Source organism: Pristis pectinata, chromosome 4 (genome assembly GCF_009764475.1).
Source record: "Pristis pectinata isolate sPriPec2 chromosome 4, sPriPec2.1.pri, whole genome shotgun sequence".
Taxonomy (NCBI): Eukaryota; Metazoa; Chordata; class Chondrichthyes; order Rhinopristiformes; family Pristidae; genus Pristis; species Pristis pectinata.
In genome coordinates this window covers 87252571-87267686 of record NC_067408.1, presented here as the reverse complement: position 1 = coordinate 87267686, position 15116 = coordinate 87252571, and the positions used below count along the sequence as shown (strand labels likewise).

The 15116-nt window shown below is 38.3% G+C and overlaps 1 protein-coding gene across 5 annotated transcripts in view; it reads right to left on the bottom strand.

Annotated features, from left to right (window-relative positions):
* Positions 1–15116, bottom strand: part of si:dkey-100n23.5 (cyclic AMP receptor-like protein A) — a 162568-nt gene that overhangs the window by 27571 nt on the left and 119881 nt on the right. For 4 of the 5 annotated variants that reach the window (XM_052014813.1, XM_052014814.1, XM_052014812.1 and 1 more), the window contains 2 exons: positions 13991–14038; positions 10749–10831 (listed from right to left, as the gene is read on the bottom strand). In XM_052014813.1, coding sequence (XP_051870773.1) covers positions 10749–10831; positions 13991–14038 — 131 coding nt within the window. Of the gene's footprint in view, positions 1–4560; positions 4656–10748; positions 10832–13990; positions 14039–15116 lie in introns of all 5 variants that reach the window. The other variant, XR_007956251.1, reaches the window with a different exon arrangement.

The window sequence follows — 15116 nt, the reverse complement described above, 5'->3', positions numbered from 1 at the left end:
ACACATTGATACTGTAGGCACCTATTGCATGATATTTGACAATATTAGTCACTAGGAGATCAGAGTCACCTTTCCTTTGTTTTCCTGGAGCCATGAATGAACAAAGTAATGTAATCTTTGATTTGCAACTGATGACCGTCAGCATATGCATTTAAAGTTAGTCATTTTTAAATAATGTTACAACTCAGAAAACTCATGAACAAAGTAATGTAATCTTTGATTTGCAACTGATGACCGTCAACATATGCATTAAAAGTTAGTCATTTTTAAATAATGTTACAACTCAGAAAACTCATCTTCATTGTTTCAAATGATTGTACATTGTCATTTGACTATTTATATCAATATCGTTTTTTTGTCGTGAGTAACTGCTAAGATGCAAGTGATAGCTCATTTCAAATCTATTCTTTTCTTGTGACTAGTTCTCACAAGAACAAACTTTGAAAATAATTCAGATGAGTTTTTGATCTTGCCATGCTGATGCCAGCATGACTTGATTGGAGTAATAGCCAGATTTATCATGCTTTGGCTTAAAATAGAGGTCGGACAGAAACCCTTCTAAGTAGAAAGTACAGTTTAACATCAGCACGTCATGCTGAAATATAGTACAAAGGCTTATATAACGTGCTTGCAACTATTACAGGCAATATACTTCATATTATTAAGCAAGTTCAAATTCTCCAACTATTCTGATGGCTTGCTCTCTCCTCAAACAGCTGGACCCTCCCACTGTGTATGTCATCATGTAATCTTTAACTGGTGACAATTTGTATACCTGCATCAACCGTTTGACATGTTTAATTCTGCACAGACTGCTTGATTGGCACCCTGTTTTTTAATGGCACATTACTGCATATCAATTTGCTTCTGTTTCAGGGAAATATTTCTTTAAAACATCTTACTTTCTGCAAAGTTAGTACAATGGCAAACTGATCAGCTTTAACAGGTACTGGAAGTCAAAAAATATTAAAAAAGCCCAAAATCTGCAGCAGTGTGCTTTTTGAAATTAATTCCAAGATACGTCCCGTGTGGCAAAGCCATTTATCTTGCTGTCATAATATGAGGCATTGCTGACACGTTGTGTATAGTTAATCATCTGTCGCGACTTTTACAGCTAAATATACTTTCAATCATTCTGCAAATCATGTTCTGCCACTGAACTATGTCCACAAAATAATTGTTAACAAATAATTGTAGAGGTGGTGTGGAGTGGAAAATGAAGACAGAAATTAGTAGATTTAACTGACTGGTACACTACAAATAAAACCCACAATTAAGTATTTTGATTAAAAGTTCAGTTAGTGCAAAGGATAGACAATCAATACTGGATAAAAAGCCGCATCAACATTATTTCTCTCATTAAATACTGTGGGAAACCACAGAGCAGTGACACTGTCTCAAGTTGTCTATCTCAATCAATACTAGTGAAAAACTGATCCATTAGTTTGACTTGTACTTGGAAGACAAGAAACCTCCTGATCTTGTGCAACTCCCAGACTGATAGCTGGGATTGTATCCATAGAAACAGAGGTCCTCAAATGCTTATGCTAAGGAACAGTTACAGAGATGGAAGCTTCACAATTTGGGGAAGAGGATTTTACATTCCTAAAATTTATATCCATCTAGAAGGTGTGACTGCAATTCTACAAAGGTTGCAAATTTGTGGAAATCAGATTTTAATATTTAAAAATCTGTGCAACGCAATTTGTACTGATCCTATCACTGACCCATTAACTGTACTACAAACAACTAATAAGTACAGTTTTACCATGGTCAATAAAATAGCAGTGAGAAAAACAATGAGTAGCCACATTAATCATTTTGCAGCAAAATGCTTTGGACAAATGAAATTATGTAAGTGAGAAATGTTTTTCTATTAAGAGGGAAAAAATAATGTTGTGGTACCATATCAAGGAAGAAAATCCAAGGTAGTTTCAGGACTTTTAATTCTTTTATTTATGAAGAGTTTTTCAAAAAATCAACAGAAAAAAAAATTTGTATGTTATATTTTTTTCCGGTGGTTTGTCATCCACATCCTTTTAGACTCCTGCCTACAGCTCAGATTATAGCTTTAAAAATGGATAAAATCTGGCAGTAGGGAATGGGTGGAGTGGGAGGGGCACAGTGAAACAGCTGTGTTATTGAGTCAGTGGATTCATTTTACTGTAAGTATTAGAATCTTTTTAACTGCTTTGGGTACTTTAACAGTGAAACTTTTGTTTCTCCTGACCATAAAAAAAATGTTTAAACAATCTTATTTATGGTTGTACATTAATTTAACAATATAATGCAACTCTTATTGTGACACTACTCACATTGTTTCAAATCAGCTATCAATACTTCAACTACCCGGTATGTGATCCTGCCTGCATTCAAATAAGTCAATATCAGTCTTCCCTTATACTTCTGTTTTGTTCATGCTTTAAAGCACCTCTTCAACATTATCCACATAGATGCAGCATGAAAATAAAATAAACTTATCATCTACAGAGGTTTAGTGTAAAATCTGAAGATCTGTGAAACTACTATTTTAATTTTTGTCACTAAGAGGCAGATGGATGATGATGGATAATGATGCTCTTGCTTTCATCAGTTTGGAACCAATTCCATAGACTCAAAGTCCAACAACTAACTTAACTTTCAGCAACATACCATTACAATTTAAAAAACAGAAAATCATTACAAAATCAAATACTTATCCACTATGAGCACTGAGTCTGGTTACAAATCATTTCCTCACCCACAACCAAAAAAAAGGCAACTAATTGAAATTTTAAGGGAACCTTGTATACACTTTCAATACCCTAACTCTGAACTAGAATTATTGATTTCAGTTAAGTAACAGGAAGTTATTACAATGTATGGTTATCACAAGCCTTAGCTGCAGATGGTTTCTGTCAAAAGTATTCAACCAAATAACATGATGTAACTCCGATTCTATCAATAATGTATTTTTTTCCTAACCTTATGAGCTATTGATATGAAAGCATTCTTACATCACAATTAAACATAATTTTCTTCCATCTGATACCAGACAGCTGATATAGTGGGCCATTGCTGCTATAATGTAACAACAAGCAACAATATTGGTGAAGAGAAACTTTACTGAAAGTGGCACAATTTGAACTCATATTCATGTATTAGAAAATGAATTTCCATATACACTATAGCATGATTTCAAATAGTTTAATATATATAGTTGGTTGACTGTTGGATGCTGCACAGTGAGGTGTTTGCAGCAGAGGACCCAATATAGTATAATTAATGTCTACTTAACTTGGGGGAAATGTGAAGAGCAGCAGTTGCAGTGCAGTTTAAATAAAATTAATATCAAACTGAATAAAATTATCAGTATACAAAAAATACATGATGTACATAATAACTTTGAAAAATGACTATCTTCTTTCTAAAGCTGCTAAAGATTTGATGAAAGGATATAAACCTGAAAAGTTAATTCTGTTTCTCTCTCCCAGATGCTGCCTGACTTGCTGAGTATTTCCAGCATTTTCTGCTTTTAATTTATATTTGATGATTCACTGGATGCTGATTAACTTTCCCACCACCAGAGGGAGCACACGGTTTGATGTTTGATAGCAAAATGCCAGATTAAATAATCAAATGGCATAGTCTAATTATATTTTCTCAGTAAGCGAAATTTACCAAGACTGAAGTCGTATTCGTAGGGTTCTCTAGTTACTGAATATGTGGCTTTAATACACGGTACGGCAGTTATTCTGGTACATTAGGTCAAGCAGCTGCATCGCTGAAACAGCAAAAGAAGGAACATTCAAGCAAAGATCACACATTAGATTTCCGAAAGCTCAAAAAAATCTAAGAACCACATGCCATTCCTTTGACTATGTTTCCTGGGACATTGCACAATGGCTTCAAACTCAATCATAATGCCCACAATGAACTGAACCGCCAGCACTAAGCCATTCACACGGAAATAAACGCCAGATTTAATGCACATTCGTTGGGAGTAGGGGATTTAACGACAGAGACTCGGAGGTCGATACTTCACTTCAGTCCACCCATGGACCCTCTCAGGAATCCAATGGTGGAGCAGTTTTACGCTGGGAAAAATCGCCATTTGTATCTTGCTCCCGATACACGGTCCAAAACCCCACTGATTTTAATGGGAATTCTAGATCTGCAGATTGGGAGGCCTATTTTAAACATTATTTTGTTTTAATGTTTTAAGTACTGTAATGTGTTTTAATCTAACTTTATTTTTCATTTACTTCAATTTTTATAATCTTTAAATTTGTCTGCATGTCAGAGGCATCTCAATGGCAGCGTTGACAGAAAGCAGCCTTGCCTTTTGTCAGAGACGTTCGCAGGTGTTTGGGGAGCTGGATCACTCCACTATGGTGCCTGTGGTCTGCTCGCCTTCCTGAGTTCGCCACTGGATGCAAAGGTGGGAGGGCTGGTAAATGTGCCCTCCGCATCTTGTCCAGATAATTGTAGAAGCATGATCTGGCTCAATATGTTTGTCATTAAATTTAATTACTGCTACCAAACAGAAGTCTGAGGCAAAGGCACAATTCCAATACATACCATGTATTCACCTTAGACACAAGAGATTCTGCAGATGCTGGAATCTGGAGCAACACACACAAAATGCTGGAGGAACTCAGCAGGTCAGGCAGCATCTATGGAGATAAATAAACAGTTGACGTTTCGGGTCGAGACCCTTCATCAGGTCTGGAAAGGAAGAGGGCAGAAGCCAGAATAAGAAGGTTGGGGCACTCCCACCTTCCTACCTTCCCCCTCTCACCTACACTCGCCTATCACCTGAACTCTCTTATTTCCTGCCAGCCTGTGCTCCTCCCCCTCCCCGACCTTCTTATTCTGGCTTCTGCCCTCTTCCTTTCCAGTCCTGATGAAAGGTCTCGACCGGAAACATCGGAACACCTTTGAACTCAAGTCCATTAGGCAGTGGTCAGCATGGAACATCCTGCAGACACTGCAGGAGAAGGACTGGATGGACACTGTGGGGTGGTTCCCTGAGCAGACTGTCCAGACCATCTGGCAGAATGCCTCATTGCCAGAACTCACCAACAAGCACCAAGACCTTGCTTGGCTGGCGGTGAGAGGGGCCCTCCCAGTCAGATCCTTGCTGCATGGTCGGAACCTCACTCCCAGCACGCGCTGCCCCCGGGAGGACTGCGCTGGGGACGAGACGGTCGCCCACCTCTTTGCGGGCTGTGGGTTTGCGAGGAGGGTGTGGCGAAAGATGCAAGGGTCCTTGTCACGGTTCATCCCCAGCAGCTGCGTAACAGAGGATTCTCTGATCTACGGGCTGTTCCCGGGGATACACACAGAGATGGACATCAACTGCTGCGGGAAGGTCATCAACTTGGTGAAAGGTGCCCTTTGGTCTGCCCAAAACTTGTTGGTCTTCCAGCACTGCGAGATGTCCGTAGGGGAATGCTGCCGACTGGCACATTCCAGGCTGCAGGAGTACATGCTGAGGGACGCACTGAAGCTGGGTGCAGCCAATGCAAGGGCTTGGTGGGCAAGGACTACAGTTTAGGGTTCTTCTGCTACTGGAGAGGGAGGGGTGGGGTCAGGCGAGAAAGCCCCTAAATATTGTAAATACGGGACTGGGTAGCTCCCAGGGAGCCACACGTGTGGCATCGGTGCTGTTTTTTTTATATAAAAAGGTAGCACTAATGAATGATCTGTACAAGAATGTAAAGGCTTGCACTGTTTTATAATTGTATATAGTTTGTCTTTTATTATGAATAAAGTTTATTTTGGAATAAAAAAAGACTGTTTATTTCCCTCCATAGATGCTGCCTGACCTGCTGAGTTCCTCCAGCATTTTGTGTGTGTTGCTCCGCATAACTTCCGAATGTGATACAATTACAACTTAAAAATAAACTCATGGTTGGAGAAAAAGTTCCCTGATTATTAGATTTTAAGTTATGGACGCCAAGTAAATCAATCTACTGTGAAACATCTTCTAGACAAAGAGGAGACACACTGAAGGGTCTCGGGCCAAAACGTCGACTGTTTATTTCCCTCCATAGATGCTGCCTGACCTGCTGAGTTCCTCCAGCATTTTGTGTATTGCTCTAGATTCTAGCATCTGAAGAATTTCCTGTGTCTCCAGGAGGCAAGATATTGCAAATGCTGGAATCTGGAGCAAAAAAAAACAAACTGCTGGAGGAACTTAGTGGGTCAAGTAGCATCTGTGGAGATAGAGTGATAGAAAATGTTTCTGGTCAAAACCCTGCATTAGGACTAACAGTGTAGAGGGGACGAAGCGCAAATGAGGCAAGTGCTTTGCTGAGTACCTGTATTCTGTCCATAATGGCCATCTTGAGCTCCAGGTTGCATGCCGGTTCAACTCCCCTTCCCATTCCCACACTGTCCTCTCTGTCCTTGAAGTACTGTTCTTCTAGCTTCACAGCCAGGGCGTGAAGCTAGAAGAACAGTACTTCATATTCCGTGTGGGTAGTCTATAATCCATTGAATTTACCAATTTCAGGTAACCCACACCATCTGTATTCATTCCCTCTCCTTTTGATCCACACAGGTTCTTTCAATACCCCCTTTCCACCCCCATCACCCCCTTTAACCCAATTTCTTTCTCCTCTCCCACTTGGTTCCATCTGCCTATCATCCCTCTCTATCTGGTTCCACATTACCTTCCTTACTTACCAGTTTCCATAATCTGCAGCCCATTGTTGTGTCCAGATCAGTTTCCAGCCCCTGACTCTACCTCCCACCCCTGCCCATCCCTCTCCTCACCTGGCTCCATCTGCCCACCACCTATAGCCTGCCAATTCCTACTACACCTCTTCCCCTCACCTCTTTATACTGACTATCTCCCCTCTACACTCTCAGTCCTGATGCAGGGTCTCGACCCGAAGCATTGACAATCCCTCGATCTTCACAGATGCTGCTTGACCCACAGAGTTCCTCCAGCAGTTTGTTTTGTGCACTATCTTCTAAACAAAAGCCCATCACTTTGGTGTAATGTTTGGTGTATGCTTCTGTTCAGTGCTTCATGTTGTTTCAGGTTCATTCACAATTAATGAATGGTCGTGAAACCATTCCCAGATTGTTCATTTTTGTTTGCATTTCTAGTAATAAAGGTCCAGTTATACTCATAATTCAAAGGTAACATTCAATACAACATTAGCTATTGCTGTATCAGGTTTTATCTGTACCTGCAATTTTTGAAAATATTTGAGAAATTATATTGAAAATATTATCCTTAGAGAAAAAAAGGATGAGGGGTAATTAAACAAAATATCAGCAATGATTGTGCATCTTTTTCAGCCACTGCACACTTATTCCACCTCAAGATGGTTCAAGGATGGACACAAATTATCTTTTTATATCAAAAACATAACCAATTTCAGGAGACTCAAGTAGTGAATCCAATCATTACTAAAGAGCCCAAAATTTGAAAGACGTATGTTATTGCTATTAATTGGAGCTGGGATGCAATTTTAAATTAATGGTCTGCTAACTAAATTGTGGGAGCTTTGAAAAATAGTTTACCAAAGTGAAAATTAAAATCAGATAGATTCAGGAATTTTATATTGGGAGGCTGTTAATTTCATAGAAAAAATGTTGCTAAGTTTTTCATTAAAAAGTTTTATTCCATTTTATATATTTAAAGCAAAGATCATGTTATAGCTTTAAGCAAACAAAATTATAAACCATAAACTCATATATTTGAGAAATTGTAAGAGATGGGGATGAAATTAAGCTTTGGTTGGGGTGCAAAATAGGCTTTAGTGAACTGACAACAGCCTTACATTACAGGACCTCATCAATATAAAAGGTTTGCAGAAATTATTCTGTAAAATGTGAATACAAAGTAAAGTAAGTGAAAATCAAACATGGTAGAAACACTATAATTTTAGAAACAGTACCAACTGGAGATTACAAGGCTGTGATACATTTTGTGGTTCAAATGTAATACAATTGTTCAAGCTTCATTATACTAGCACTGAGGATTGTGAAAGCTTTTGTTAGATTACTGTCTTGTAATCACTGCCAGATACACTTATTATTCTAAACTGTACACTATTTCAGTAGTAGTAGTAGCTATACTACTTCAATAAACAAAAGGCTGAGCTACCATGGGATGACTAAAAGTAGAATGACATGATGGTAGAAAAATAGCTTTATCTACAAAGTTTATTATTGTCATAGAAATTTCTGTAAGGTGTAATGGTTCTGCATCATATATCTGCAAATTCTGGAAAGCTGAAGTAAAAACAGAAAATGCCAGAAATACTCAGCTGGTCAGGCAGCATCTATGGAGGGTGAAATAAATGTGTTGCTCTACCATCTCCATACTCTTGAAATTGTTGTGCATTACTTCTTTTTTGTCATTAGAGCACTTAATAATTTTTCCATAGAAATTGTAATTATTCACAGTATAGTGAAGGACAAATGTCAGGAACTCTTAATTCCTAAGAAATATTTGCTCAGACTGATGGTTAACAAAGCAAAAGACAAACTGCTGGAGGAACTCAATGGGTCAAGCAGCATCTGTGGGAGAAAGGAATTGTTGATGTTTTGGGCCAAAACCCTACATCATGACTCAGATGGTCAACAAGGCTTTGGGATACAAATCAAAATGATTAAGAAGTGTACTTGAAACTACACAAGCAAAGGTAACAAGTCTAGCATACATAGAGAAGACATCAATTTTCAGAAATCATTACAAACATTCAATATTAAGATTAGTATTATGTGACTTGCGTAATGTCTGCAAGTATAGCTGCAACAGGAACAGCTGTATGCATTGAAATCCTTTAGGGAGTGATCAGAACGTAGGGTATGAAAAACAATTTTGTGAACAAAAACAAAAACAACCACGTGGACACTGAGTACTGGTGCTTTTTTGCTACATGTCATGAAATGGGTAACAGAAAGCTCAAAGGAATAAAGTATTTGTACCTATGCTTTTTGTACTGATCATTGTGGGACTATTCAAATACAAAGGTTATATTCCAAACTGTATCACCTGCCTTTCTCCAGTAAAACTGCTATTGTCAATGTACCATTTCCCTCATTGTTAGATCAAATGTTAGCACTTGGAATTGGCAAATGGTGATGAACAAGGTGAAAACCTCAGCTGAGGTCAGAGGTAATGTAAATTCTGTTAGATAATCTTACTCTCAGGGCAGAAAATATGTTGGAACACTTTATTCTTGTTGCTTAGAAGATAATATCAAATTTTAAGTCCTTAGTCCAAAAAAAAACTTGAAGGAATAATGAAGTACATGTTATAATGTATTGTGCTGATTTTTTTAAGGCATATAACAGGTGAAGCATTGTCAAAATTAACTGTGAAACAGCCTTGAACATCTGTGCGTGCCTTTGGGATATTGTTAAAATTATGGGGCACTCATTTTCTTGGATGATCGTTTAAAACAGGCGTTAGTTCTCCTACAGATGGAAGTTGGTTTATGGCATACAGAACTGCTACCACAAGGTAGAATTAACACTGTAAATAAAAACCATTGCTATGGCACTGTTTTGATTTCACAATTCTCAAACCAGTCCCCATCCTGTTGTTACTCCACTCTATCCTCTCCATGGATTTGGGCTGCTGCCAGTGAGGGAAGCAGTCCATTATTTGTTGTCTTCAAATGCGTATGCTATATTGTCAAAAGGAACAGCAGCGGGCCAGCCTCAGCCTGCCAGTTGGTGCTTGCATTTGTCAGCACCCCGTAGGTTATGTGCTCAAAACAGTCCATAAACATTGATGAATAGGCTGATAATGTCAACTATTTTTCTTAATTTATGAAGTCCTTTGTTAGTTATTTCTTCCTTTACACGTGTATTTTCATGGTGCATCTGTGAAGTTTTCCCAAAGGTCATGATGGGTTTGAGATTAAAAGATGATGTGGCTTAGTTTCTAAATGGACTTGGATTTTTAACTCAAACTTGGATACTGACTCCAAAGATACAAGATCCTCTTCGGGTAGAAATTCATCCTCAATATTCTGAGCATCGGTGCCTTGTCTTCCACTTCCAGAATTCAGTTCCATTTAAGTCTATTGAATCAAATTTTGGAAGTGGAGAAGAACATGCAACCATTACAATATTGTATTTTTAGCTCAAGACCTAGAGCTAATTTCTACTCTGTCACATCTGATATCTAAATATTACATTTTCAATTCTGATACTTTCTTTTAGTGTAAGGTATTCTTGGAGGAGTGTCTGAGGGGTGAAGATAAGCACATAGAATATTAACTTCCAGATATTTTCTTGGACTTCTGATTGCTCATTTGCTCTTTTAACCAGAAGATTCTTCTTTTGCAGACAGAAATTCTGAACAAATTAAAACTTTTATAATCAAGAAACTGAATGGACTTCCATCACATGTATCAGATCAGATTCCAAACGTGAATAAGGGGCACATGTGAGTTTGGAAAGTCTATCAAATCACAAGAAATTGCTTTGTTTTTAAAAATTACAGCATTGGCTCAGAAATTTTATTGTGTTATGGACTGAAAGACAGGCTCAAAACTTGAAAATTACATTTATTTCTGCAATTTTTGAACAAGGTATCAAAGTATTCCTCTTAAATAAGAAAATAAAATCCCATTTCCCCCCACCCCCACCCAATCCACAGAAGATATAGAATGACTCATCTTTAATCTGACAGTAATCATCTAGCAGTCATGCTTCTTGGCCACAATAATCTATAATTACAGTAGCTTTATTAAGCTCCAGAAGCAGCAGCAACACTTATTTTCACTCACCTGTTAATGAGAGGGAAAAGGGACACTGCCAGGTATACAGATGGGTACCACTTAAGTGGCTTGATTTCCAGAGCTAATAAAATCTATAAAGAAAAACAGTAATCTCTAAACAGATGTGGTTGTCAGTTGTAAATAATTTCTTACAAAGATAATTTTATCAAAAGGTTGACATTGCTAATTAAAAGGAAGGCCAACCTGTGTATCTATTTTAAACTAGTAATATTCACTGCTCACTAAACATTCAGCTTCCAGAAAATTAATCCCCATATTAATAGATTAATTATTAATGTGGACAAATGTAATAACTCAGAGGAACACGTATGAGTATGCAATGGTTATGAGGCATATTAAATTTAAAGCCACATTTTGCAAACCATAGCAGGAGTGCTTCAGTTAGTCAAGATTGAAACACTAACTGATATATAAACAAAGCCATTCATTATTTTATAAAAGATTAGATGGCTGTGTTTGAACATTTGTAAAGAAAAACTGACTGATCAGAGGTGCCTTGTTAGAATACAACACAGTTAATGTATAGTAGAGCTTTAAAAGCATAGTCTCGATTATTTTTTTAAAGTTAAAATTATTTTTATTTTATTTTATAATTCCATCTATAAATGGATTATTATGTTTTATCGATGGAATATTCAAAAACACGTCTGTCCATTAAGTGGATTTTGTGAAGGAGCTAATTATTCTGGTATCTGCTAATTAATCAAAAAAATCACTCCTGTCAATCAAAATTTAATATCCAGCAATTCTCCTTGAAAAGGCTCAATATTTTGGAGTTAGGACAAAAGTAAAAATATGCAGTGAATAAAATTTTTTGCATTTAAATGTACATTCTTTTAGAGATTATCCACAAAAATAAGATGCAGGTATTTGGTGACAATGTAGTTGGCAGTATTATCAGAAGCCACAGAGTGGCAGCATTCACCTTTTACTGCCATAGAGCTACCCCAGGCTTGGATTTTCAGTTCTTAATACCAAAGTATATACCAAATACAAATGCGTATTTAAGACCTGTAACTTTGATGCTGTCCAGAAACAAGCGATGAAACTGCCTTCCTTCTTCATAAGAAATACACTTATTCACAACTGGAATATAGCGTGCATCCAGATAATGAAAAATATTAATTATCCTTGATACATACATGGATGTACCTAAGAGTAAAGAATATACTCTATTTTCCAAATAAAAAAATAATCTGAGATTGCTGCTTACTGCCTAAAGCACAGAAAGTAACACAATAATGCCTTGCTAATAGTAACTGCAGCAATTAACCGTTGTATTATCAGAATTATATAATGATCATATGTTAGAGCCGTGTATAACCAACAGAGCAACTCCCTACTTGCTTTTCCACATCTATGTATGGTATACAAAATCCATATATTCCACATCACAGATCTAACACACATATCTTCGGCCTGGTCAGATATATCCAAGAATATTGTGGGACGCTAGAGAAGAGATTGCAGGAGCCCTGGGTGAGATATATGAATCATTGTTAACCAGAGGTGAGGTACCAGAGGACTGGAGGGTGGCTAATGTTGTGCCTTTATTTAAGAAAGGCTGCAAACAAAAACCTGGGAACTATTGACCAGTAAGCCAAACATTTGTGGTAGGTAAGTTACGGGAGGGGAGTCTGAGGGATAAGATATACATGCACTTGGAAAGACAGGGTTAATTAGGGATAGTCAGCACAGCTTTGTGCATGGGGGTTCATGTCTCACAAATTTGATTGAGTTTTTTGAAGAAGTAACCAAGAAGGTTGACAAGAGTGGGGTGGTAGATGTAGTCTGCATGGACTTCAGGTCCTGATAAGGTTCTGCATGGTAGGCTGCTATGGAAAGTTAGATAACATAGGATTCAGAGAGAACTAGCTAATGAGATACACAATTGGCTTGATGGTAGGAAGCAGAGGGTGATGGTGGAAGGTTGGTTTTTGGACTGGAGGTCTGTGACTTAGGGGTCAGGGTGTTAGGCCCATTGTTATTTGATAGCCATATCAACGATTTGGATGAGAGTGTATGAGGTGTGGTTAGTATGTTTGCAGATGACACTAAAATAGGTCGTGTTGTAGACAGTGAAGATGGTTATCAAGAATTACAGCGGGATCTCGATCAGCTGGTAAGTGGGCGATGGAATGACAAATAGCAAATGATGTTTAATTTGGGTAAGTGTGAGGTGTTGCATTTTGGAAAGACAAATCAGGGTAGGAGTTTCACAGTGAAGGGTATGCCCCTGGGGAGTGTTGTAGAACAGTGGGACCTAGGAGTACAAGTACATGGTTCCCTGAAAATGACATCACAGGTAGACAGGGTAGTGAAGAAGGCTTATGGCATGCTGGCCTTCATCAGTCAGCACATCGAATGTATAAATTGGGATGTTAAGTTGCAATAGTACAAAACATTGGTGAGGCCGCATTTGGAGTATTGTGTTCAGTTTTGGTCACCCTATTATAGGAAAGATGCCATTGAGCTGGAAAGAGTGCAGAAAAGATTTATGAGGATTTGAGGAACTGAATTATAGAGAAAGGTTGAGCAAGCCAGCACTTTATTCACTGGAGCATAGGAGAATGAGGGGTGATCTTATACAGGTGTATAAAATCATGAGGGGCAGAGATAGGGTGAATACACACAGTCTTTTTTCCCAGGGTCAGGGAATCAAGAACTAGAGGGCATAGGTTTAAGATGAAAGGGGAGAAATTTAATAGGAACCTGAGGGGCAACTTTTTCATCCAGAGTGTGGTCCGTATATGGAATGAGCTACCAAAGGAAATGGTTGAAGCAACTACATTAACAACATTAAAAGGCACTTAGACAGGTACATGGATAGGAAAGATTTAGAGTGAAATGGGCCAAATGCGGGCAAATGGACTAGCTTAGATGGGTATCTTGGTCGGTATGGACTGGTTGGACCGAGGGGCCTGTTTCCGTGCTGTATGACTCTATGACTCTTAACACAGTAAATTACCAAGACCCATACGTTAAGAATGAATTAAAAAACCCAGAATTTCATGAGGAGTCCTTAACTATAGGCATACTGAAAAAAAATCCTCATACCTACAACCTGAGATGAAACACCAATATCTAACCCACAACTTTTGCTTGCTGTAAATGTTTCTATTGCTTTAAAATGTTTTTATCTGCACCATATTGGAAGATATGGGTGTTTTTTTAACCACTAATATATAGCTTATTTTTAAGTGTAAATTGTAGTCTCATCAAAAATGTACCTTGCTTCTTTCTCTTTCAGGATCATATGGGCCAGACCAAGTTAAAACCTGTAAGAGAAAGACAAGACACTGAAAAAGATTCAGAGAACAAATGCTGCGACATTCAGATCCATTGCATTCATTGCTTGGGCACTAATTTTGATATCTCTGGTATATCTCATTGGTGAGGGCATTAGTGCACCCATGGAATTCCTGCAGGAAGTCCCTGTACAATGCTTGGTTGACAACAGCACGGCAATTTTAGAGTTAAATATTTACCAGCTAACACTCTTAAAAACATCTGCAGTACACTAGTTTAGCAGCTGGTGGGCCCTGAGTTTTCTGAAGGGATCTTCTACTAATACATTAATTGCTGGCTGATTTATTCTGGCATATGGAGCAATTCTACCAATGCTTGGTGATTTCTACTGATGGTTGTTGCAAGTTGTATGATGCATATGCTGAAAGAACCGGTATTACTGGTGGAATGAGCAGAGGATCTGAGCAGGAAAAGGTACCAAAAAAGGAGGAAGAGAAAAAGGAGAAAGAGGGTTTTCTCCCACCTCAAACTCAGAGAGAAACACAGGGATTGCCATGCTTCCACAAGGACAACTTCACTGAAATGTGCCACCTGCTGCAGCCATAGCTGTAAACTCAAGAGCTGAGCAAGAACTACAGTTTCAGTGCCTATTGAGGTGACTGTGGAAATGATTTTTACATGTCTGGCTCCTTCTTGGAATGTGGGTCTTGCTAGTTTACTGTATTTGGCCAACTACATTCAAAGGGAGCCAACTACACTTTATTCCCTCTTACAAGAGACAAGTGGGTGAAGAGAGTAAGTGCAACTTCATTGGGATTGCATCCTTCCTCAAGATTACATTGATTTTTGTGAATCACATGACAACTCTTCACTACCAGAACTGAAAGGGATACCACTACTCCAGTTCCAATTTTTTATCTGACCATAAACAGTGCACATCATGAAGGTCAGTATCTGGAATCTTGAAAGCAGTCTTCATGTTTTCATTCTGCAACAGTCTGCAATATAAGCTGCATTTGAATTATCATGGCAAACTAAAGTGTGGCTATCGGGTGGGGGGTGGAGGTGGGGTAAAAATGCAATCTATTGACAACATGTCTGATGACT